This window comes from Pinus tabuliformis, chromosome 5_2, assembly GCF_031772625.1.
Source record: "Pinus tabuliformis cultivar Carrire ecotype Pingquan chromosome 5_2, CPIR1, whole genome shotgun sequence".
Taxonomy (NCBI): domain Eukaryota; kingdom Viridiplantae; phylum Streptophyta; class Pinopsida; order Pinales; family Pinaceae; genus Pinus; species Pinus tabuliformis.
This window is the reverse complement of record NC_142306.1, coordinates 249,745,785-249,770,871: the sequence shown is the minus strand read 5'-3', so window position 1 is coordinate 249,770,871 and position 25,087 is coordinate 249,745,785. Positions and strand designations below refer to the sequence as shown.

General features: G+C 38.0%; 1 protein-coding gene across 1 annotated transcript in view; it reads left to right on the top strand.

Annotated features, from left to right (window-relative positions):
• Positions 1–16,985, top strand: part of LOC149158475 (protein FATTY ACID EXPORT 3, chloroplastic-like) — a 48,345-nt gene extending 31,360 nt beyond the window's left edge. Inside the window, exons 4-5 of the mRNA XM_089434000.1 lie at positions 13,866–13,912; positions 16,830–16,985. Of these exons, the coding sequence (XP_089290126.1) occupies positions 13,866–13,912; positions 16,830–16,985 (203 nt within the window). The remainder of the gene's footprint in view (positions 1–13,865; positions 13,913–16,829) is intronic.
• Positions 16,986–25,087: the final 8,102 nt, after the last annotated feature.

Here is a 25,087-nt window from a genome sequence, read left to right as displayed (position 1 = left end):
ACACATTGAGCCAATATATGGTTGAGCCTCATTATATACATTGGATTGGTGCCAGGAATCTTTTGAGATATCTTCAGAGCACAATCACTCATGGACTGAGATACACTGTTGGAGATGTGAGGTTGCATGGTTATTCTGATGCTGCTTGTGCTGGTAGTGTGGTGGATCGCAAGAGCACTTATGGATGTTGTTTTTCTTTGGGTTATGCTTCGATATCCTGGATGAGCAGGAAGCAGAAATCGGTCGCCTTGATCATCCCCGAGGCCGAATACATAGCTGCTAGTATGGCCTCCTGTGAAGTTCTTTGGTTGAGGAAGCTCTTCAGTGAGTTGCTTGGACATGTGCTGGATAGCACCGTGATCCTTTGTGACAACTAGATTGGGATCCGATTATCAAAGAATATTGTGTTTCATGATCGCTCTAAGCATATAGATATCAGGTACCACTTTATCCAGGATATGGTACAATGACGAGCAATAAGGCTCCATCACATTGGGATTGATGAGCAGGGCGTCGATATTCTGACAAAGCCCCTGGAAAAGGTCAAGTTCTTGGCCTTCCCAGAACGACTTAGAGTCGTGGAGAGACCCTCTTACGAGGGTCCTGTATGAGATGGACATTGAGCTCCGGGGGGCTTGGGGTACTTCTTGGGGCGATGAGCAACCATAGGGTGAGTGGTTCAACCTTACCCTAATGGTTTGCTGTGTACAGTGTGAGTGGTTCAGCCTTCCCATGTGATACCCCTTGGCGACATGTAGGAAGGATGAGTGGTTCATCCTTCTCTTGTTGAGACATTCTACCCATGCAGTCTGGGACTCATGGGAAGTACCTCTCATCTGGCCAATGAGTAGGGAAATGAGGATAGGGACCATAGTACTACCGATGGATGCATCGTGTACTACCATACTCCCTATGTTAGGATGACCAATAATGATTTAGGATCAATGGCCAGATGAGAGGTTAGATTCAAAGGCCATTAAATGCACTTTCCCTGGACACTGTAGTGAGTATAAGGCTTATAAATTGTTTGATCCTTGTACTCACAAGGTGTTTGTTAGTAGAGATGTAGTGTTCCATGAACAAATTGATGATGGAAATCCTGTTTAAGATAATGAAGAATGGCATGTACCCTTAATTTCAGATGAGGATGTTGAAACATGGATCAATCAACAACAACAGCAGCAACAACAACAACAACAACAGCAACAACAACAATAGCAACAACAGCAACGGCAACATCAACAAGATAAAGAGGAGGAAATTGAGTTCAGTCCACAAAAAGAAGAACAAAAGCAGAATAGTTGACACCCCACCACTTAGGAGATCTAGCTGGCCGAAACAATTACCAGCTCAGTATAGGGATTATGCGCTCATGACTGGTATGTTAAACATTGTAGAACCTTCTAATTTTTATGAAGCTAGTAAATGAACGGAAGGAAGCAGTGAAAGAGGAATATGAATCTATTATTAAGAATAATAATTGGGATCTAGTAAAGCTTCCTCATGGTAAACAACCCATAGGTTGCAGATGGTTATTTAAGCTGAAATTTAAAGCACATGGGTCTATTGATAAGTATAAAGCAAGGTTGGTTGCAAAGGGGTATTTCCAGAAAGAAGGTATTGACTTTCAGGAAACATTTGCCCCTGTTGCAAAATTAAATACTATTAGATTGATTATTGCTTTAGCCACTAAGCATCATTGGAAAATACATCAATTAGATGTTAAATCTGCATTCTTAAATGGTGATTTAAAAGAAGTATACTCAGTGCAGTCTGAGGGGTTTTTTAAGAAGGGAGAAGAGCATTTAGTCTCTAGACTACAGAAAGCTTTATATGGTTTAAAATAGGCTCCTAGATCCTGGTACGACAAAATTGATTCATTTTTCCTCATGCATGGATATAAACAGAGCAAAAATGATCCTAATTTGTATATTGTGGCTAATGATGAGGGGCAGATAATGTTGATTTCTTTATACGTAGATGATTTGATCATGACAGGGGATGTAGAAAATCTCATTGAAGAAATCAAGCAGCAATTATCGCAGAAATTCGAGATGAAGGACCTTGGAGAAATGCATTACTATTTGGGTCTAGAAGTTTGGAGAGATTCAAGCCAAACTTTCTTGTCCCAGGGTAAGTATGCTAAGAGTTTGTTGACTAAATTTAAAATGGATGAGTGCAAGGTTGCATTTGTGCCTTTACAACAGAACAAAAAACTTCAAGTGAATGATGGTTCAAAATATGAAAATGCAACATTGTACTGACAGTTGGTTGGTAGTCTTATCTATTTGACTACAACGAGACTAGATCTAACTTATGCAATGAGTGTTTTGAGTCAGTTCATGACTCAACCTCATGAGAACCATTGGTTTGCAGCGAAAGGAGTACTAAGGTATCTGCAAGGAACTTCAAACTTTTTTATTTTGTATTCGGACTCATTTGATGTTAGCTTGACAAGTTATACATACTCTGACTGGGTGGGAAATTTAGATGATAGAACATCAATTACAAGTTATGCCTTTAGCATTGGATCCAGTGTCAACTCTTGGTGCAACAAGAAGCAACATACTGTAGCCTTATCCTCAACATAAGCAGAATATCAAGCTATGTGTGCAGTAGCATGTGAGGCAGTTTGGTTGTGCAGACTTCTCCAAGATGCAGGGGAAGAACAGAGAGAAGCTATGGTTATCAATTGCGATAATCAAAGTTCCATCAAACTGGCTTACAATCCTGTGTTTCATAAAAACACTAAGCACATAGACACTCAATTTCATTTTGTTAGAGAAAAGGTACAGTCCAAAGAAATTTATGTTGAATATTGTAATTCTTGTGATAATATGGCTGATATATTTACTAAGCCTCTGGGAACATTGAAGTTTGAGTTGTTTAGGGACATTTTAAGTGTGTTTAAGAACCCTTTCTCCATTAAGGGGGAGTGTTAGAATTAATGGAGAATAGGCTCTTCTTGTTATGTAGTTGTGATTTTCCTTTTCTTAGTTATTCAGTTCCTATTATTCAGGGATATGATTTGCTGTCCCTAACAAATTGTATCTATTTATTATTGGAGATTAATGTGAAGCCTGTGTGGCGTTTTGCTTGAGGTAACTCCTGGTGATCCGCACTTGTGAGCTCTTCTTGTTTGGTTTCTCATTTCATGTCTTCCCTGTGCTACTCTTGACACCCTCAAGCCAAAAATCGTCTCCAAAACTCGCATTATAAAATTGTGCTATGCTTAGCATCATCCCAAGTCTCCTTGCTAACCACCTCAGATGAAAAATCAAAATTGGGAACATTACATTAGCACACAACATTTTTTTTGGTAGTGTTCAAACATCGTGATTTCATTGCAAAAAAATCAAGAAGTTACAATCTTTTGGCCTGGTCGATTTTTTTGGCCAAAAAAATTGCCATTTTATGATAAACTATATAAAAAATCGTGAATAGATGGAATAATTGTTGGGCCGTGAACATTTGGATATTTTTTAACATTTTATTTTTATTTTTTTAAAGATTTGTCGATATTTGCCAATTTTTACTAATATTTTCCCGATATTTATGACTTTTGTTTTTGTTGGACCCTTGCCATTTACATCTCAATGTCAATGTCAGCAACATTGATTTTTATTTTTTTTAGCCTTTCAACATATATGTGCATAACATGACCTTTTTCTCATTCCTCTAACATCCCTTGAGCTAGGCTTTGTGGGATTCTATGATTGAAACCTAGAAGTGGAATAGGCCACTCAATTATGCCAACGGGTTGCCTGATTTCAGCAACATTGACTTCTTTAGTATTTCAACATATATGCAAAACATGACCTTTTGCCTGTTCCTCCTGCATCACATATGCTAGGATTTGTGAGATAAATATTTGAGTAAAACACACTGGTATAGTAACTCAAAAAAAGTATAGCAGGAATAAAATAGAGAGAGAAATGACACTACCATAGCAAATTTGTACCCAAAACAATCTTTCTTCATATTATTAAACTCCGGAAAATTCTGGGTTAGACCCACAGTGAAAACATAGAAAAAAATACAACTGCTGGAACCTAGAAACCCAGACCCACTAGAAAAATAGACCTCAAGGTAATCAGCCCCTAGAAATCGATCCTCATTAAGAAACTTGGCCATGGAGAATTAGACCTGTCTCGCCAGTGAATCAGCCTCCTTTCTTCTCACCTTATACATCTCCTGTGCAATTGAAAAAATCGACCTCTAGAAATTTCGGCCTCCTCGATTCCTGAAGTCAGGCTTCCTGAATTTCTCCCAAAATTCCTTGTAGGCTGTTACACTTTTCTTCAGTTTAGTCAAGCCTCTTGCTCTAAAGAAAATTATTTTCTCCACAACTGTGTCTTTGCCTCTCCCTTATGCTATTTTATAAATTTCATTAAGCCAAAATCTCTAACCCTAATCTCCTAAATGATCAATGGCTAGGATTAAATCATAAGCCTCACTTGAGATAAATGGCTGAAATTATATCTAAGTCACTTAATAATTTTATTATTTTCCTTTAGAACTTTGGCCTAATAGTCCACAATAATTAATTAAATTAATTATTGTACTTTTCCTAAATTAACCTTAGGAAATAAATCATAATATCACTTACTCCACCAAGCAAGCACCTAAAGAGGCAATCAAATATCTTCTACATGCTAAGACACCAAGCCAATGTAGAAGACCATCCGATGCTACAAAATCAACAAGACGAAGCCCAATCTGAAGATCCCATTCAGTCAGAAAACAGGTTCAGTGAATTTGTTGCACAGGAGGGTTATTATGAAAGTTCCTCTGACCCTGACTCTCAAACACCAAAGGAAAATAAAAAATAAAAAAATTATAAAGATAACAATGATGAATGCTCTGATGAAAACAATATTCGAGAAAATGCAGTCACTCTGCTGGAGAAGTCAGCTGCATTGGTCAAAACTGTCATTGAGGATGGGCAGGAAGATACAGTTCTCAAGTAGGAATCCAAAAATGCCCAGAATATCTTGCGAAGGAAACAGTTGAAAAGCAAAGCATGACCACCCAATCTACATGGAGGAGGAACCACCTGTCTCCTACATGAAGAAGAAATGCCCCTCAGCAGTCCTGGCTCCTCTCAACTCTTGTAGATCAGGTAGCATTAATTTATGATCTCTGTGCTAGTTTTAATTGTTATTCCAATTAGTTCTCCTTCAGAAGAATCATGGCTGCTTGAGAGAGGGAGCGGAAGCAGGAAGTGGGATAAAATACTTTCAGGGGTTTTTAATAAATTGTTGAAGTGAATCAGATCTGGTATAAAATAATTTAGCACCTCTTCTATGATTGCTGGTTTGTCCTGGGATGCAACCTCCTTCCAGAATTGGCCATGCCCATTTAAGAACATAATTAACTAGAACAATGCGTTTTTTCAAAATTGAACAGCAGTGATGATCTCTAAAGAAAGCAAATCCATTTAGTTGGACAAAGTGTATTTTAAAGAGCTAACCATTTGCTGAATAGGTTGATTTTTAACAAAAAAAGGATATTAAATTAGGAGTAACAAGCCATATTAAAATAGGAGACAAACGAAGGACAGAGCATCTACTTTCATGATGAGCCTTCCAAGAATTGGTAATAGAAATGTAGATGTATACCATCAAGCAATGCTTCTCATGGATTCTGAAAAATTGTCATCCTGGCAGTTTGGAGGGCATCGGCAACAGATGCCTAGTCACATGCTGGGTCATGCCAATATAAATTTGGATGCTTACAAACAAGAAGCCCTTCAACATAGTGCCTCTAATTCTAAACTGTCAACACGAGTTCTTGCCCATCAGTGTTGGCAGGTAATCAGCAGGGAAGAAAGTTGTAATTTTGTAGATTAAAAAATAGGTACTTACCAGTGAGTAACATTTCGGCATCTGGCACAGAAACGGGATATTTGACAAGGGAAAAGCTTGCAACCAAACAGATTAGTCAACAAAAAGCAGAGCAAATATGATATAGAAGCTGCAGACTGCTAAAAGGGAACATCGGATTCTGGTTTATCAGCTACTTCAAATGCCAAATTCAGAGCAGAGATTGGGAGTGTCATATCAGATAAAGCAATATTTGCAGATTCCAGTGCAGTATCAGGATCTTCATCAATAGCAGCAGAGACTTGAGGCATATAATTACATCTGCGAAGTGCACATTTCCAGTGAGAACAGAATGATGGCGGGTAAAGAGTCAAAGTTTCAAACATCTCCACTCTGAATGATTGGAGAATACAAAATTAAAAATAATCCTACAGGCTACCATTTAAATCATCTATAGTTTCCAGATATCACTTTCTGCAAGGTTGTCACTAGTCACAAATCATTTAGTCTACAAGAAAATGATGAATGGTGTCTACAGATAGTGTCGATGTTTGTCAGAACAACAGTTACAAACCAGGCATGCTTTTGAACATTCCGAAGACAGTGCTGCTGTAGTTGAAAATACTAACTCTGGCAGGGAATAGGAAGCTGTTGTATGTATTATTGAACATTTTGCATACGAGACACCTGAATCTAAACAAAATTTTGCTAAGGCTGGTGCAGGTTATTCAGGTCAGGATTTTGATAGGTAAGATTTTCACTTTGGGAATTTGGTGGGAGGCATAGCCCTTGCAACAACTCTATGCCAGTTCAAACCTAAGTCACATGGTTTGGGTTTGTCAACGATTAAATTTGAATTTTGTGATAAGGTTCGGCTATATATATATATATATATATATATATATGTAGAGAGAGAGAGAGAGGGAGAGAGAGAGAACATAAAAATAAGAAATCACATCAAAAACACGTCAATAGGAATTTTGATTAATAAATATGAAATATATATGAAGAAATGGTTGTGCTGACACACGGCTGACAAGCATGATGGAGAATTGCACTTGCTGCAAAGGATTTTAGCACATCAAAATTTGATAAACGTGCCATGGGTCCCATTTTTTTAAAATTTTTTCTTAACAATATTTAAAAGCTCTAAATCGAACCTGAAGTAAATTCTGATTTTTTAATCTGATGAAATTCGTGAGTGGGTTTGATTCGATTTTGTTCGACTTGAGGTTCATATTTTGGGTTTGACAAACCTGGATGAACCTAATATTTTTTGGGTTTGCCGAATTTCAAGCCTGAACCTTCAGGTTTGATGAACCCCGTGACTTGGGTTCAAACTGGCACCTTACCACTGCCACAGGATCTGAATTTACAATTCAAGAGAATTTCTTTGATAGGTACTCGTTGTGTAAGTCAACTCATTAAAGCAAGAAAATCCCAAGAGATATTTTTAAACTCATCTGTAATAGCCGGGGTGCACAGTAAGTAATGCAGGATGTGCTATATCCCACAAGAGATATGCTAACTATCTGACGTGTACTGATTTTCATCCTGCTGGATACAGGGACTTGGGAAGTAGCTCCTTTCCCTCGAGAACGGTTAATTGCCTGAGAAAATGGACGGTATAATTGATATGACAAAGCAGTCTGGCAAACCTGGAAAGTGTGAGACAGTGCAATCCTTGTTTATTTTCCACACCCAATTCAGAAATATTTTGCTCATAAAAGCCTCAGTTGCGCAGAGTAATGTCTAGAGGAACTGTTAGATCCAACTAGTGCTATCAAGATGCCAGGCTTTGTGTTGAAAATTGGCAGCTCAGAGAAGAATTTCTTTAAATAACAACTCATTTCTGACAATTCTGGAGTGACTTTTTAAAATTAGAAAGTCATGTCTAGCATCTCAAGTATGACTTTCCAAAAATAGTAAATCATCTTGCATCAATTGGTAATCAAGTATAGTCGATGGACAATCGCTTAACTTGTTATTAATCAATCCTAATAGTTCAATTTCGACTTTGAAGTGAAAACTTCTTGATAAACAGAAATATATAGAGAAATATTTTATTAATAAATGAATTGACAGATGATGATTGTTTACATTGGAGTTCCTGGCTTATATATCGCCATGGGCACCCTTTGGGGAAAGGGCATGATCTTATGATTGTGCCCTTTCATCTAATTTAACCTAAAATTAAATAATAAACCTAAAACTAACTAATTTTTTATATAACATTGCCTTCCTCTCGAAAGAATGCTTTGTCCTCAAAGCAAAAGTAACGACGGATGTTGTTGAAGAATGATTCATTCTCCCAAGAAGCACCTTCTTCAGATAAGTCCTTCCACTTGATCAGATATTCCAAGACGATCAAGGTCCCACACTCTAAAAGGTCTTGAATTAATCTCTCAATTTTCGTTTTTTGGTGATGTGTATATCGGTATGGCTTGGTGTTGACGGGTTTGACCTTGCCTTGACTTCTATTGTATGCTCAATTTCCCTTTTAGTTGGCATTTTCATAGGTCGGTCTTGAAATACTTTTTCATGCTTCCAAATTAGATCTTGTATCTCTGGTGACTCTTCACTGGTCATATTTGCAGATAACATTTCTAATTGGTGACATTGTACTACATAAGCGGGTGCTCCTTTTCGACTTAGCTCTATCATTTGAGATGATGATACAACTTGATTTTCTGGTGCTTGGAATCCGTGTAGTTTGTACTTCTGACCACCCCATTTGAATTTTATAAATTGTACTTGATGGTTGGCGGCATAAGTACCTAAAGTTCGTAGCCATTGGATACCTAAGACTACATCTACTCCTCCTAATGGTACCGTGAAGAACAGAGACTCTAAATTAAAGTCTTGAATCTGCAAATTGACCTTATGGCATTTCCCCACCTTTTCAATCTTCTTACCGTTAGCTACCATCACTTTCATGTTTGGTAAGGGAAATGAAAAAATATTGAGTCTCTTTGCCACGGTTGCATCTAAAAAATTGTGTGTGCTACCCGAGTCGATGAGAACCACTACGTTGTTCTTCTTTATGTGTCCTTTTAACTTTAAAGTCTAAGGTTGTGATATACCTGTCATAGCTGATAATGACACTTGCGGAATACTTCTGTCATCTAATTCTGGTAGAATTCTGGGGCGTCTTCTATTTCTTCTATGTCATAATCTTCACTGTTTGAATCATTGGTTGCTTCACAATTATATAGGTTCTTTGGTTCTTTTCCTTTAGCACATCTATGTTTGAGGTTCCACTTTTCACCACAACGTTTACATTTACCTTCTTTTATCCTTTGCATTTCCACATTAGATTTTTCATCCTCACGACGATGTGGTGGAACATATCTTGTATTATTTGAGTCCACATACTGGGGTATCCTTCGTCTTGAATATGTTTTTTCCGCTGTTGACCAAAATATTGGTTCAGAATCCAGATTTCTTTTCGACTGTTTTTGCTTTTCGTCTTGTTACTTCTATTGATGTAATGTCATGCATCTCAAGTTTTGCTTGTAAATGGGTTTTGAATCCCGAGACGTATGACTGAATTAGACGAGATTCTGATAACCCAGGGACTTGTGTTACTAAGGTCTCCCATTCTTGAGTGTATTCGTCCCTTGAGTGTATTCGTCCACACTTCCTTTTTGTCGTAATTTGATGAGTTTTGAAAAGAACTCTTCTTCCTTTACACCTTGGAATCTTTTAAAGAATGCATCCTTAAGTTTTCTCCAGCTAATGACGTGTGTTGTCTTTTTCCACCACATATACCAATTATATGCTTCCCCTTCCATTTTCATGGATGCGTGCCTGAGCTTTTCGTCTTCATCATTGATGTCATATATCTCAAAGTATTCTTCTGCTTTATTTATCCATGCAACATTTTTTTTTGTTTCCATCGAATTTAGGCATTTCGACTTTTGCCCTTCATTGGTATGTCGCTAATGGTTGAGCAAAAAAGGGGTGTTGATTGGTAAAGGTATCCCAAAGTTTCTTATTTGTAAGAGTCACATTACTCTCTTCTTGGTGGGGTGTCGTTGATTTTTTTGGGGATTCAACTTTTTCATGAGAGTCTGTTGACTTTGTTGAATCTGATGAGTTGTGCTCTTGATTCTCTTCATCTTCTCGTACTAGTTGTGCGGGTGTACAATCCATCTTTTTACACAGAAGTTTTAGCAATGTTAAGGACTCTCTGAGATCTACTTCTGTTTGGGCATGTTGATTTTCCATATTTATTTCTATTCGATTTGTCGTATCCTGAAGATTTTTGATATTGTCAGCCTGCCCCTTAAGCTTGATCTCGAAATCATCTAATCTTTTATTGACCTCATCGTGGTTGCTATTTATGTTATGCTCCACGTCCAACAATTTTTTTGAAAATCCGCCATTGTCATTGTTGTTGTTAAATAATTAAATTAAATTAATTAATTTAATTATATGACATAAGTTGTTTTTTTTTAATTAATTAAAATAAATTTAATTAATTAAATTATATATATTATATATAATATATAATATAATTATATATAATATATAATATAATTATATATATGTTATATATATTATATATAAATTAACGTTATATATATATTTCACGTTATATATATTTAACGTTATAATTATATATGTAACGTTATAATTATATTATATATTTTTAATGTGGACAATCACGTCCAACGTAAATGGTCACGTGTTGGTTGACAGTCATGTCCATCGGGAATATCACGCAGCCCATCGTAAAGGAAGGAGACCACCGATCCGTTCGCAGCCCACTGTTAAGGAAAGAGACCACGGCTCACACCATGTCACCGTAGATACGACGGCGGAATTGACCGATGGTAAAACAACACACTTGACTAAGGGTTCAACGTAAAGCACAGGATTTCTGAGGTGTTCAGCGTATCACTTGCAGAACTCACGCAAATGAAGAACGATGGCTTTACCTGGTCACTATAGATGAAGAACGTTGTAGTTCACCGCAGAGAACACCGCACGGAATAGCAGGTTGACAGGGATGCAGATGCGTGTGCAATAACTAGCGTATGGAATGGATAGCGGCAGAGTGCGGACAGCGTTGGGGTGGACGGGTTTGTGTGGAGAATTGTACGACGAAAGAAAAATTGGCGTGAGTTGCAGAGATGAACTATGAGCACAACAGAAGTGGGGGATAACTAACCTGCTCTGATACTAGATGAAGTAAAACTTCTTGATAAACAGAAATATATATAGAAATATTTTATTAATAATTGAATTGACAGATGATGATTGTTTACATTGGGGTTCCTGGCTTATATATTGCCATGGGCACCCTTTGGGGAAAGGGCATGATCTTATGATCGTGCCCTTTCGTCTAATTTAACCTAAAATTAAATAATAAACCTAAAACTAACTAATTTTTTACATAACAGACTTAATCATCTATATTATTATTATTATTAGTATTATCCTTTATGATACTATGATATTATTAAAAGGAGTTTCAAGTCACTTTTCCCTTCATGACACTCAATCACTTCACACCTCTATCCTTGATGACTCACATAGCACTAGGTTACTCTCTCCCTCTCTCTTAATGGATACGTTACACTTTCTCTTACACACTCATTAAAGGCATGTCATGAAAGATTGTTCTTACACGCTCCTTATTTAAGTCATACATTTCTCTCCTAAAATGATGACCCTCTTTATGGCATAAGTTACACTTCTCTAAGGCATTCATTGCCTCTCCTCAATGGCATAAGTTACTCTTCCCAAAAAGGCATGGGTTGCACCTACCTCATGGCATGCGCATTGTACCTCCTTTATGGCATGAATTCGTTGCACCTCCTATATATGTGTCTCATATCATCTCTCCTTACTAGTGCGTTGTGAAAGAAGAATTCGAGCTTGAGAGAGAGAGTTGGAGAGACTTGAAGAAGATTGTGAGAGAGAGACTTGGAGAGTAAGAGTAGGACTTGGTGAGCCAAGGTTGATTGAGCTGAAGGGAAGGTTGATTCATTGTTTGCATCTGCTGTTGCTACCAGTGATCTTTATGCTTTAGGTTGTTCAGATTTGGGTGAGCTTACTCATTCTCTTGATATCTCATTGAACTCTATATCTCTGCTGAACAATTGATATATAATAGAAGAAGAATCTGGTTGGGTTTTCCCCTCGAGGTTTTTCCTTTTTCATTGGACCTAAATTCTCTGTGGTTCATTTTGTTTTTGGCTGTTTTCTATTGTGCATTTGGTTTATGTTCTATCTACAATTGCTTAATTGATATTGCAGTAGAAAGAAGTTTTGTAATAAGCTAAGTCACCTGACACGGGGATTCAGGATTCGTGGTGTCGGATTTGGACACGTTGACCCCTCGGAACAGGACACATAGGATTCGTTATATATTATTTTATTAAAAAAATATATATATATATATATATTTAATAAAATAATATATAACGAATCATATATATATATATATATATGTTAAAAATTAGATATTTCTTACACAAATTTTAATTAATGAAACAAATTTATTGATTTCAAATATAGATCTTCATCTATAGCTATTAGCATGCATAGTACATACAAAATTCAAATACATGTGAATCTATTATCTATTTTTTATGCTTGGCCCTCTTGTCACCACGAGAAATGTCTAATTTTTAAGTCTCGTTGGAAAATCAGGATCTTTGTCATTAATATCACCCTCTAAGCATTAATATCCAGAGGTATCTTTGTCATTACCTCTGTATCTCTATAGGGATCTTTGTCATTAATATCACCCTTTAAGCATTAACATAAGATAGAACAAGCATAACATGTCAAGTCAAGATTTTGTTTGAGTGATGCGTACATTTTTAGGAGGGTCATGATATAGGAGTTCGACAACCAATGTCACTAACATCAAGGTACATAGAGGGATTGGTGCTCTTGATTAAATACGAGTTCCATACCCTAATACATGACAAAATTGAAAATTCAATGGAAACATTGCAATCCCCCAATCCTAAAATCCTGAAAAATTGATATGTTTGCTGGATTTTGAATGAAATCTAAAATTCTACTTTCTCCATATGAAATCCAATGAGGCCAGAACCACTCTCAAACATCCTAAGTCATTTCATGGTAATGTTAAAAATTTAAGTAAAAGAATCAAATTAAGGAGAATGTCACTTAAACATTCTTAAACATTACCATGAATAGCATATCAATACTAGGGCCTAGACTTGATCATTAAGCTGCCAAAACGATTGCCAAATGAAAATATGCATGGCTGTAATGACCAAATGCGGCCTTTTCATACCCATGCAGGTCACTTTTGCCACCTAACGAGTCTTGGAAAACAGGACACGCTGCCAAAATCGTGACACGCAATCGGATTCGACGTGTCAAAATAGGACACGACGTGTCATGGTTTTTGGACACGAATCTCGAGAGAATTGTGTCGGACACGATGGATTCGGGATTCGTGGGGCCTATAGGACGAATCCGGTTATCTAGGTAATAAGTGATTGTTACTGCATAGAACATCAGAATTTCAACCCTTTGTGATAGAACAACTTTATCCCTGAAATAAAAAACTCATGAGACGATTAATGACATTTGAACTTGATTTGTTTTTGTATCTAAAATGCACCTAAGTTATCATATGATGTGAGCTTCTTTATTCTATCAAGATGCCAGGCATTGTGGCAGAGCAAGCAACTTTATCCCTGAAATAATAAACTCATGAGACGATTAATGATATTGGAACTTGATTTGTTTGTGCATCTAAAATGCATCTAAGTTGTTATCATATGATGTAAACTTCTTTATTCTGACAAATCCTTCTCAGCAAGTGAATATTTTTGGTTCATTTCATGTAGAGGCATTGAATTGTCTATAGAGAAATAATAGAAATTCAGGAACAATTTTCTGTTTGTGGCTTCTCAAGGTTCATGCTGTTGGAGCAAGTATAATTTAAAGATAAGACTGCATGTTTGTTTTGGATTACTGTGTTATTGCATGTCGTCTTTGCAAACTGTTTTTGACACTAAAATCTCCGTTTGATGTTGTCTGCAGCCATTGCACTCATCATTTTACTGAGGGAGTTACGAGTACTTTGTCAGGTAATTGGATTTACATCTATTTATTGTTTTCTTAGATATCACTTTCTTCTGTTAAATACTACTATTAAAGGCATGCCATTGATTCATAAGTTGGTTTCCATGTCTTTCTTGCTTTTTCTTTGTTTAGAGAATGCATTACAAATTCCTATAGTTAGTAGACCTTTGATCTAGGATTTTTCACCTTCCTATGTTCAATTCAAAGGCAGGCAAACATGCCAACTTGACGACTTCTTGTGCTAGAACTTATTAGAGCCCAAGAATGTGTTATTTGCCTCATCATTGCATGTAGAAGTTCGTGTTTTCACATTGACATAATTGCCTATAGGTGTGACAAGGTATTGCCTCATAGCTGCAAGCAGTTATTAACTATTGTTTGTCTGTAAATCATGAGCTAGAAACAGTAGGCACACAGAGCCTTGGTAATGAGTGCTAAACTAAAATAGTTGGAGTCTAAGAAGGTGCCTTTCAATGATCGCATCAGCTAAATTGATTAAGGGCAATAATGCCTTGGTGTTGGTAACTTGGCAGAGCCCCATAGGGAGAGGATAGTTATAGTTGCATGTCACCTGGGATGTTGTCCACCCCCTTTCTTGCATATTAATTTATACTGGGTCACAGTTCTTCTCGTGATTAGTGATTAAAAGCATGTCTGGCATGTCATCTATATTTTTATTTGCCATTTGGTTAGCTCTGATGTGTTGGTTTATCTTCTTTATGATTGGTGGTTAGCTGTGACTAATGGTTGGACCTTTTGATTGTTGGTTACTTTGCCTATTTTCATGTGCTATGAATTTCCAGTTTTGTGGGAAGTTTTTAAATTACATGGTTGTTTGTTGTTAACTTTTAAATGTAACGATGATGCCATGAGAATGTGTACCAGTGTGATATTTTACATTTGTCATCGTGGTCCTGAATCCTGATATACATATTCCAGACATGCAAGCTGCTATTTAATAATGAACTTTTCTTTAAGAAATACATGTTACGGTTTACCTAATTGATTTCAAATTTTCTTTCCTGCATAATTTTATGCACATCTATATGCCTTCACTCACTACTGTTCCATGCAGGCATCCCAAGGATTTTCAGATTTCCTGGCAACTTTGCATCATTCTCCTTTAGTTTTTGAATGCAAATTTACTTTTCTTTAATTTTTTCAAAAAAGAAAGATTTTAAGAACTGTACAGAAGCTTTCAGTTATATTTTCAATTATACTTTTTGAAGTTGATAATTTCTCTGGGTTCCAGATAATGCTTCATGTATGTAAGCAATCAAAGATTTTCTTCTCCTATCACTGAGACGGGGAAGATTTCTTCAGCCTGTTTGTTCTATTGGAACAGCGTAGAGATTTTTTCCCTCAGAAAACATACCTTCTTTTGTTCCCTACAGCTCTATGAGGTCTTTTAAATGTCACAGAATGATATCTTTGGGTTAACTCTCTGGGATCTTTGAATTGTTACAGAGTGATGCTTTATGGAGTTTATCATCTGGTTAATTTATGAAGACTTTCAACCATCATAGGACAATTTTTTTTTTTGTTTTTGTTTATATTTATTCTTTTGTTATGTAACCACAGTATTATAATCTGGTCTCCCCCAAAATATAAATCTGTTCAATTAATGATGAATTGTAAGACAACTTTTAGCTGTAATTTCTGACCCCATTTTTCCCCATTCACAACCTCTATGTGATGTTAGTTGTCAAAGCAAGTTCCAAGATAATTTCTGACCCCATTCTTCCCCATCCACAACCTCTATGTGATGTTGGTTTTCAAAGCAAGTTCCAAGAGTATCTGATGCTTTGGTTATGTGGAAAAATCTGGATTTGGCTCACAAGATATTTGTTTGTTCTTTCCATGATCAAAATCAAGAAAATGTGGTTGTCCAATGTAGTTAAATAATATGCTGGAAAGCGATAATATGATCCAAAGTGATGGAGATCCTCAAATTTAGTCACAAGGTATGATATGCAATACATCTATCTCATAAGCTAGAGTATTGGCATCCTTATCGATTTTGAATGAATTGTTGATACCAGTTCATATGATGTATCTACTTTTGAAAGAGCCCAATAATCAATTTTGAAACAGCAGTGAAATTGGTCATAAGTTTGCTTACCTACTTCCATTGGAAAGTAGTGTCATCCTGAGAATGGTGCAATCTGCCAATCCTGAAACAGGAGCCTATATCGATCAGAGAATATGGTATGTAGCCAATTCCGGGAAGTCATTCCACAAATCTTGAAAGAGCAGTTAAGATGGCGAGTGTACAGGAGAAGAAGAACAGTATATTGATGCTATCGAGGATTTGATCTTCCATAGTTGATTTGAAGCTTTATGCACTCCCTCTTGTTTTCTTTCCCTCTTTTTCCCAGAAAGCTTCAGCTTGTACTTTTGAATTTGAACATAAGATATCATGCTTGTTTGTAGTATTAGAGAAGCTTTTTAGTTGTTTGTGGTACATATTGTTTTTCATTGTGGTATAGTTAGCTTTTGATAGTTACCGCAGTGTTGCCAGATTAAAAGGACAGTCATCTTTTCATGCTTTCCATACTTTGTCTACTCTGTTAGGAAAAACATCAATCTTCTGTGTGTTACTAGAGAAGCCTTGGAGTTGTTTTTATGTACAAAATTATTTTTCAATTTGGTAATATTGCTTTTTATGGCACCACTAATTGCAAATATTTTTAATTGCCTCGTAGAGTTGACATGCTTAACCTTTCATTTAGTTTCCACAGCCATAGTTTTTGGAATATGCTGTCCAGTAGCTTTGTGTTTAATTTATATTCCAGCTGTCACTGTGCTTTATTACATCACAATTTTAATCTGAATTTCTATGGTTAAAAGGGTTTAGATTTTTCATAATTTGATTACACCAACACTTGCAGCTCATCTGACAGCCCCACTTTATTCTTGCAGAGGCCTTCTTTGATTCCAAGCTTTTTTATGTCTGTTTCCAGGTATGTTTTACATTCTATCATACTAGGTGTAGAGTTTCTTTCTTTCTCACCTTCCAGCTTGAAAAAACCAATAGTGATCATTATATGGGTATTTTGCAAGTTTGTCTGTGACTAATCAGAGAGACTCATTGGTTTTAACCTCAAGGCATTTTTCTGATTTTAATTAACTCTACTATTGTCATCATATTTTCATGGTATATATTTCCTAGTTAGGCATTTTTTAGATCTCTGCAAATTGTCTGAACATAAAAATATTCAGAAATTTGAAAACTGCATGCTTTTCTAGAAAGGATATATAATTTTATTAATGTTGAATGAATGACCACAGTAGTAGGGGCAATGGGACTTGGAAGTACAACCAGTGCAAGTACATAGTGGGAGTGCAAAAGCTACTCCTATCACTAATCTACGAAAAAGTAAAATAACTAATGTGTTAGACAGTAGTGTACAAATTTAGAAAATAATACAGATGGAAAACCCATGTTGAACATAATACACAGAATTTAAAACAAAACAGAAATGGCTTTCCATCCTAGCTAAGACATGGGAATGGGGGAAAATTTCAAGATGTGTTAGAGATAGAAGCAGAATGAGGCGAGGACGAAGGTGATTCCCCAATAGAGTCATTATCGCAGAGAATGGTCCAGTGACAGTCAGTGTTGCTGGGGAATGCCCTCCCAGGAATCACCCATGGGAGTGGGTTCTGGGGCTCCTTGGGACACCCCTTGCCACTGAGGGGAGCATGGGGCTGCCTCAGAGGCTCCTGGAGCAGTGAGTGTGCTCCCTAGATGTTCCCTGGACACATTGAACCATAATTGTGTTTTTTGAGTAGGTTGGACCAAAAAATGCTGGCAATTAATGGTAATGTGGTAATGTGAAATTTCTTTATCTTTCCTTTCTAAAGTGGTAATGTTAAATTCCTTTATTTTTCTTTTCTGTCCTTTTACTTAAATTTTTAACATTATTATTAATTGTTTATGTATGTGTGAGAGTGTTAAATTATGGTATGTTCTATGCTTAGAGCAGTTTACTTCAATTCTTTTTATTAGCCACTGATTACTAATCACATATACATAAAGTAAAGTGCAGATAGAACCAGTGTTGTTAAAATCACGATATTATCGCGATGTTATCGTATAATCACGATAATTTCAATGAAAAGAGAAAATCGCGCTTAGTAATCGGATTTTTTTTTGCCTGATTTTTACCGAAAAAATCGTGGGAGGCTCAGGCAGCGCGTGTTAAAACGGGAAAACACGATTTTTTTTTTCATTTCATTTGGACAGCAGAGCGCGCGGTGGGGTTTGGAGTGTTGGAGGCTTGGAGGTTTTGCCATGTTGGAGCTAAATCAACTATGTGGAGGAGAAAATCAAAGAGTGTGCTAAGGAGGAGACCAATTATCTCCATTAAAACGGTATGGGCACCAATGTTTTTTGTTTTCATTGATTTGTAACTTTGTTTTTGTTTTTTTTCAATGTTTTTGGTTGGGTTTAGAATGGGGTTTTTGACATTTGTCCAATGTATTGTTTTTTTAGTTTTTTTGGTTGGGTTTGGAATGGGGTTTCTTAAATTGTATGTTATTTTTTTTTAGTTTTTGTACAATGTAAATAGTAAAATACTAAATTGTAAGTTTGTAACTTGTAAATACTAAATTGTAATCCTTATTTTCCCATAGGTTCACCGAAACACCATTCAAGTTTTCAACTTCAAAGTTCAAAATCAAACATGCCAAGGAAATTGGACCCTTTCTGGGAATTTGGTGAACCTAATGCTCCAAATGATAGACTAAACTTGACTTGCAAGTTGTGTGGGCACCATATGTCTAGGGGGGTGTACAGATTGAAGTATCACCTTGCAAAAATCCCTGGATTTGATGTAGGGCCTTGCAAAAATACAAATCCTGAACTCATCCAAAGAGCCATGAAAGCATTGGAAACTTTAGACCACAATAGAGAGGCCAAAGAAGAAATGAAGAGGCAACTAAAAAAGTCAGCTGGACAAACAAGTGCCACTTGTTCTACTGTAGCATCAACCAATCCGGTAGTCGCCTCATCATTTTTTGTTCCTCGAACCACACCTGGTTCACAGCCATCTATCATTTCAATGCTAAAAAAACTGAGAAAGAATAAGCTGAGAAGTTGTTAGAAAATTTCTCCTTTGGAGTGATTCCTTTCAGCATTGTAAAGAATAATCCATTTTTCCAACCTGCTATTGATGCTATTGCAACTGTTGGCCCAGGGTACAAAGTCCTTTCTTATCATGACATGAGAGGCCGGATTCTTCAAAATGAAAAGCTTGACTGCACCAAAAAGTTGGAGGATTTTAGGGTAGCATGGGCACAAACAGGATGCACTGTGATGTCAGATGGTTGAACTGACCAAAAGGGGAGAACCCTTGTAAACTTCTTGTTTAGTTGCCCCAAGGGGACTATGTTTATCAAATCTGTTGATGCATCTGCACAAATCAAAGATGCAAGAACTTTATGTGATTTGCTAGATGTGTTTATTTTGGAGGTGGGTGCAGAAAATGTTGTCCAAGTCATAACGGACAATGCTGCAAATTATGTTCCTGCTGGCAGGATGCTTATGGACAGGCATCCTACTTTATTTTGGACGCCTTGTGTTGGACACTGGATTGATTTGATGTTGGAGGACATAGGGAAAATTCTCTTTGTCAAAGATATTGTTGAGTCATCCAAAAGCATTACAAAATTTATATATAACCATATATCTGTGCTTAGCTTGATGAGAAGATTCACCAACAACAAAGAGTTAGTGCACTCCGCCATTACACGGTTTGCCACCAGTTTCATATCTCTTCAATCCCTCTTGAATTCTATGTGGGATGTGAAGAGAAAGTTTCTTTTAGAGGAGTGGCGTGCTTTGCCAATGAGCCGCAAACCAGAGGGAGAGACCATATGCAGACTAGTTTCATACCAGGAAGATTTTTGGGCAGGAGTGCAGAACGTGTGTGTTGTTACTGAACCTTTGGTAAAGGTTCTTCGGTTAGTTGATGGTGAGAAGCCTGCAATGGGCTATTTGTATGAGGCCATGGACAGGGCCAAAGAAGCCATTCGGGCCTACTATGATGATAAGGGAGATGAGGGGTTTAAGAGACAACCCCTCCTATGGAGAGTGATTGATGAGCGATGGAACAACACACTCCATCGTCCCATTCATGCTGCTGGGATTTTCTTGAACCTCGCATTTTCTTACGCATGTGGGTTTGTATTTGATGCTGAGATCATGGATGGATTCTTATCCTGTGTCTAGAAGATGGTGCAATTTCTAGTAGAACGTACAAAGATCTCTAAAGAAATTGAGACATATAGGATGGCAGGTGGCACATTTGGCTTTGACATGGCTGTGACTGATAGGACGATTAAAATGCCAGGTATTTTTTAGTTTGTAACTTTGTTTCAAATTTCATTGTCTCTTCAAATTCCATTTTTTTTCTTATGTTTATTTAAAATTTTATTTGTAATTTTGTTGTAGATGCATAGTGGAGAATGTATGCTGCTAAGATACCCCTTCTGCAAAAGCTTGCCATTTGAATTCTCAGCCAAACATGTAGCTCCTCAGGGTGTGAGCGCAACTAGAGTGTATTTGAAAAAATACACAACAAGAAGCGCAACAGGTTCACATTTAAAAATTTAAAATATTGCAAATTTCCAAATAAATTTTTGAATTCATTAAACAATATATATATTTTTTTTATATTTATTAATTATTATTTCATGATCTTTGTACAAGTTGGAGTCCCAACAACTTAATGACATGGTCTACGTTTACTACAATCTTCGATTGTGGGTGAGGCAACTTGAGAGGACACCTGTTATGGAGGCCATCTCATTGGATGGGATTGACACCACTGCTGCATGGAGTGTTGAAGCCGAGAGGTCTCTCATGGAGTCTACTGATGATTAGTTAGTGCAGGATGTAGTGGAGAAGGAGGAGGAGGAGGAGGAGGAGTAACAGGAGGAGAAGGTGTCGGTGACACCACCTGCTCGGGCTACCCCTGTCACCAGTAGAGGACGTGGTCTACCGCCTATAGGTCCTACTTCTAGTTCTTCAGCTTCTAGAGCACAGCAGACTCCACTGCCAACTCCACCAGCACCAACATCTACATCTAGAGGGAAAGGGAAAACTATAGCATTTTCTCACAAGAGGAGCAGAGGAAATCAATAGTATTAGTTATTTGGTTCATTTCATTGTATATGACATTATGACTCATGATATGAGATACATTATTACATTTTTTGTTGATATTTTGAGGCTTAGTTGGGACTCAAGAGTCAGGACTTAATATTCAGGACTTGATTCACTGTTATGTGTGATTTTAGCACTAGAAATGATATTAAACATCTTATATATTAGTTCTTTTATCATATTTATGTGTCAATGTATTTATTTTATGTTGTAGATGGTTTAGATATTAAAAAATTGAAAAAAAATGAATATTTTTGTACCAAAATATTTTTCCTAATTATCACTGATTTTTTGCCAATTATTACCATTTTTTCCGATTTTTTCCTGGTGCCGATATTATCTCGATAACGATTAGTGCAACATTGGATAGAACATTAAACGATCGACAGAAAACAAGCCAAGACTAGAGACACAAGATGTGGCGGCTAGCCCGGGACAAACCCCAATGTGGGGAAACCCTTTGATCAAATCTTCTCTTATCTTCAATAGTTCAGCAGAGAGAAATAGTACAAACTCAGAATTCTGTAATTTTATATCAGTAGCAGCAAACCCTAAATCAACAAAGTCAAACTTAGTCAAACGAGATGAAATTGACCTCCATTATGCTTGGTCAATTTCCCGGTCATTTAGTCCTTGAACAACCTCAAGAAGCAGCGCATAAAAAACCCCAAAAACACAGTGAAACTGCAGTTGACTTAAGTCAACCTGTTGCCCCAAACTAGGGCAGTCAACGCTGGTCAAACTAGAGGTCAGATTGCCTCGGTTTGTGTGCCAAAATCTGCGGCCTGCCTAGGAGAGGCAGCCTCACCAAGACCGCACTCTTCTAAGGTCAACGCTGGTCAAAGAGACCTTCTGCAGCGCTGGTCAAACTCGGTCAACACTGTCAACTTTTTCTGCGTCCTTTTTCCTGCTTCCTCTTACTTCCCACGTGAGAGAGATCCTCTTCCTTGTGTGTACCCAATATGCAAGGAGAGAGAGAAGAATGTGAGAGATGAGATGAGTTGAAAATGAATCAACCTCACTTGTATTTATATGATTTGCTGGGCATGTGTGCCACACATTTAGCTGCTGGTCGACCTTGACAATTTGTCAAGTAATTCATATCTCCATAAATACTTGTCGGAATCGGATGATATTTACATCAATCCTACACCTCTCGACAAGAGGAACCTAGTAAAAATATCAGCTGCCATAAATAGGATGACCCACACGGAGTTTGGCCCTAGTTGCCAATTTTAACACTCCCTCTCAACTAGGGAGAACTCCATCTGCTAGTTCGTCTGACCGTTGGTACTGTCCCTGCCATCAAATCCACTGCCTTGCACTGCTTGGCTCTGCTCTGCTCTGTTGAACTATGAAGAAGAAGAAATGTTCAAGGATGTATCATACTATCCTCCACTGACCCGAAGTCAGTCTCAGAGTGTGTCATACCACTCTCACTGATTGTAGATCAATGGAGGTCATCCTAGCACAGGGAGTATGGTAGATACAACGATGCGTCCATCGATAGTACTACTAATGGTCCCTAACCCCATTTCCCTACTCATTGATCAGATGAGTGGTACTTTCCATGAGTCCCAGACTACATGGGCAGGATGCCTCGACAGGAGAACTAATCATCCTGTCCACAGGAGAACAAATGATCCTGTCCAATAGTCGTCACAGGAGAATTAATAATCTTGTCCACAGTCGCCATGGGAGAACTAATCATCTTGGCCCACAGGAGAACTAATCATCCTGTCCCATAGTCGCCACGTGGTGTCACTGGGGAATGTTGAACCTTTCACCCTGTACATAGCGCACCACCAGGGGATGGCGAGTCACCTTGTGGTCGCATGTCACTCCAAGAAGTACCCCGCGGCTCCTTGGAGCTCCCAGAGCTCAATATATGCATCGCACATGACCCTCATCAGAGGGTCTCTCAACGACACCAAGTCGTTCTTGGAAAGTCAAGAATTTGACCTTTCCCAGGGGCTTCCTCAAAATGTCGGCGACCTGTTCATCTGTACCGATATGTTGCAGCCTTATTGCTCTCCACTGTAGCGTATCCCAGATATAGTGGTACTTGATATCGATGTGCTTGGAGCGATAAACGAATACCGCTCTGGTTGTCACACAGGATCACGGTAGTATCCAATGTGAATCCAAACAACTCACTGAAGAGCTTCTGCAACCAAATTGCCTCACAAGAGGCCATACTAGCAACAATGTATTCTGCCTCGGTGGTGCGCAAAGCCACCGACTTCTACTTTCTGCTCATCCAGGATATCGAGGCAGATCCTAAAGAGAAACAACACCCGGAAGTGCTCTTCCGCTCCACCACACTTTCTGCCTAATCAGCATCGGTATATCCATGTAGTCTCACATCTCTGGCAATGTATCTCAAACCATGTGTGATTGTGCCACGAAGATATCTCAACAGATTCTTGGCACCAATCCAGTGTGTGTGGTGAGGCTCAGCCATATGCTGACTCAACGTGTTGACTGCAAAACATATATTCGGACGAGAGTTCACCAAGAACATCAATGCTCCTATGAGTTGACGATACTCGATATCATTTTGTAAAATAGGTCCGGCAGCACTACTGCTTAACTTCTTGAAGTCAAGCTCCATCGGGGTAGTCACGGGCTTGCAGTCCACCATACCGAAACTCTCCAAGATCTTCACCACATATTTTCCTTGAGATAGGAAAATCTCCCTTGGTTTCTGCCAGACTTCCAGTCATAGGAAATAGTGCATCAGCCCTAGGTCCTTCATCTCAAACTCAGAAGCCCACTCCCTCTTACATTTGTGAATGAGAGGGTCTGCACCTGTTAGAAAGAGGTCGTCAACGTACAACACCATTATGAGAGGTTTGTCATCTTCAACCTTAAAGTAAAGGTTAGGGTCGACTTCACTCTTAGTGAATCCCAACTTCATTAGGTAGCTATCTTTCATCTCATACCATGCTCGGGATGCTTGCTTCAGCCCATAGAGGGCTTTCTTCAGCTTGCACATGTGAGATTCTCGATCATGAATCTCAAATCCTTCGGGTTGTTCCCCATGGACTTCCTCTTTGATCAAACCATGGAAGAACGTGGTCTTGACATCCATTTGATGTAGGTTCCATCCTTGCGAAGCAGCAAGGGCTATGATCGAGCAAATGGTGGTATATTGGGCAACAGGGGCAAATATCTCGTCATAGTCTATACCTTCCTTCTGAGAGAAGCCATGAGCGACAAAACGAGCCTTATACTTTTCAGCACTTCCATCAATTGCATGCTTTATTTTGTAAAGCCATTTCGAAGTGACAACTACTTTGTCTTGATGTCTGGGGACCACATCCCATACATCGTTTTTCATGATGGACTCATATTCCTCAGTCATAGTATCCTTCCATACTTGATGCTTGACAGCTTCTGCGAACGATGAAGGCTCATTTTGAATGATCGTGCTCATGATGGTCAAGTATCCCTGATACCTGGCCGCCTTCTTACTTTCCCGAAAGTCCCTCTGGGTGCAATGTGTCCTTTAGCATCATCAAGTGTCCCCCTAAGCCATGAAGGCCTCTTTCTAGAAGAGGAAGGCTCTTGCGGAGGGGGATCAGTAGGATCCATAGGTTCTTCCATATCGGGCATTGTCTCATCTTCCTTTTCCTTTGGTTCCCTGATGTCAGCTTCTTTAGATCCCTTTTGTGTAGGAAGATTGTCAACTTTGCTAAGAGTCATATCTTCGTCAAAGGTGACATCATGGCTAATCTCGATTTCCCTTTGACTAGCCACAAAGATTCTATAGCCCTTAGTATTTTCACTATAGCCCCCGAAGATTCCTTTCTTTCCAGATGCACCCAATTTATTCCTTTTCTCTTTCAGCACATGAAAATATACAAGACTTCCAAAAATTCTAAAATGAGATACATTAGGTTTCTTATTAGTGAACATCTCTTCGGGAGTCTTGGAACCCAATGCTTGATGAGGGCATCGGTTTTGCACATATACGATGGTGTTTGCAGCTTCGGCCCATAGAAAC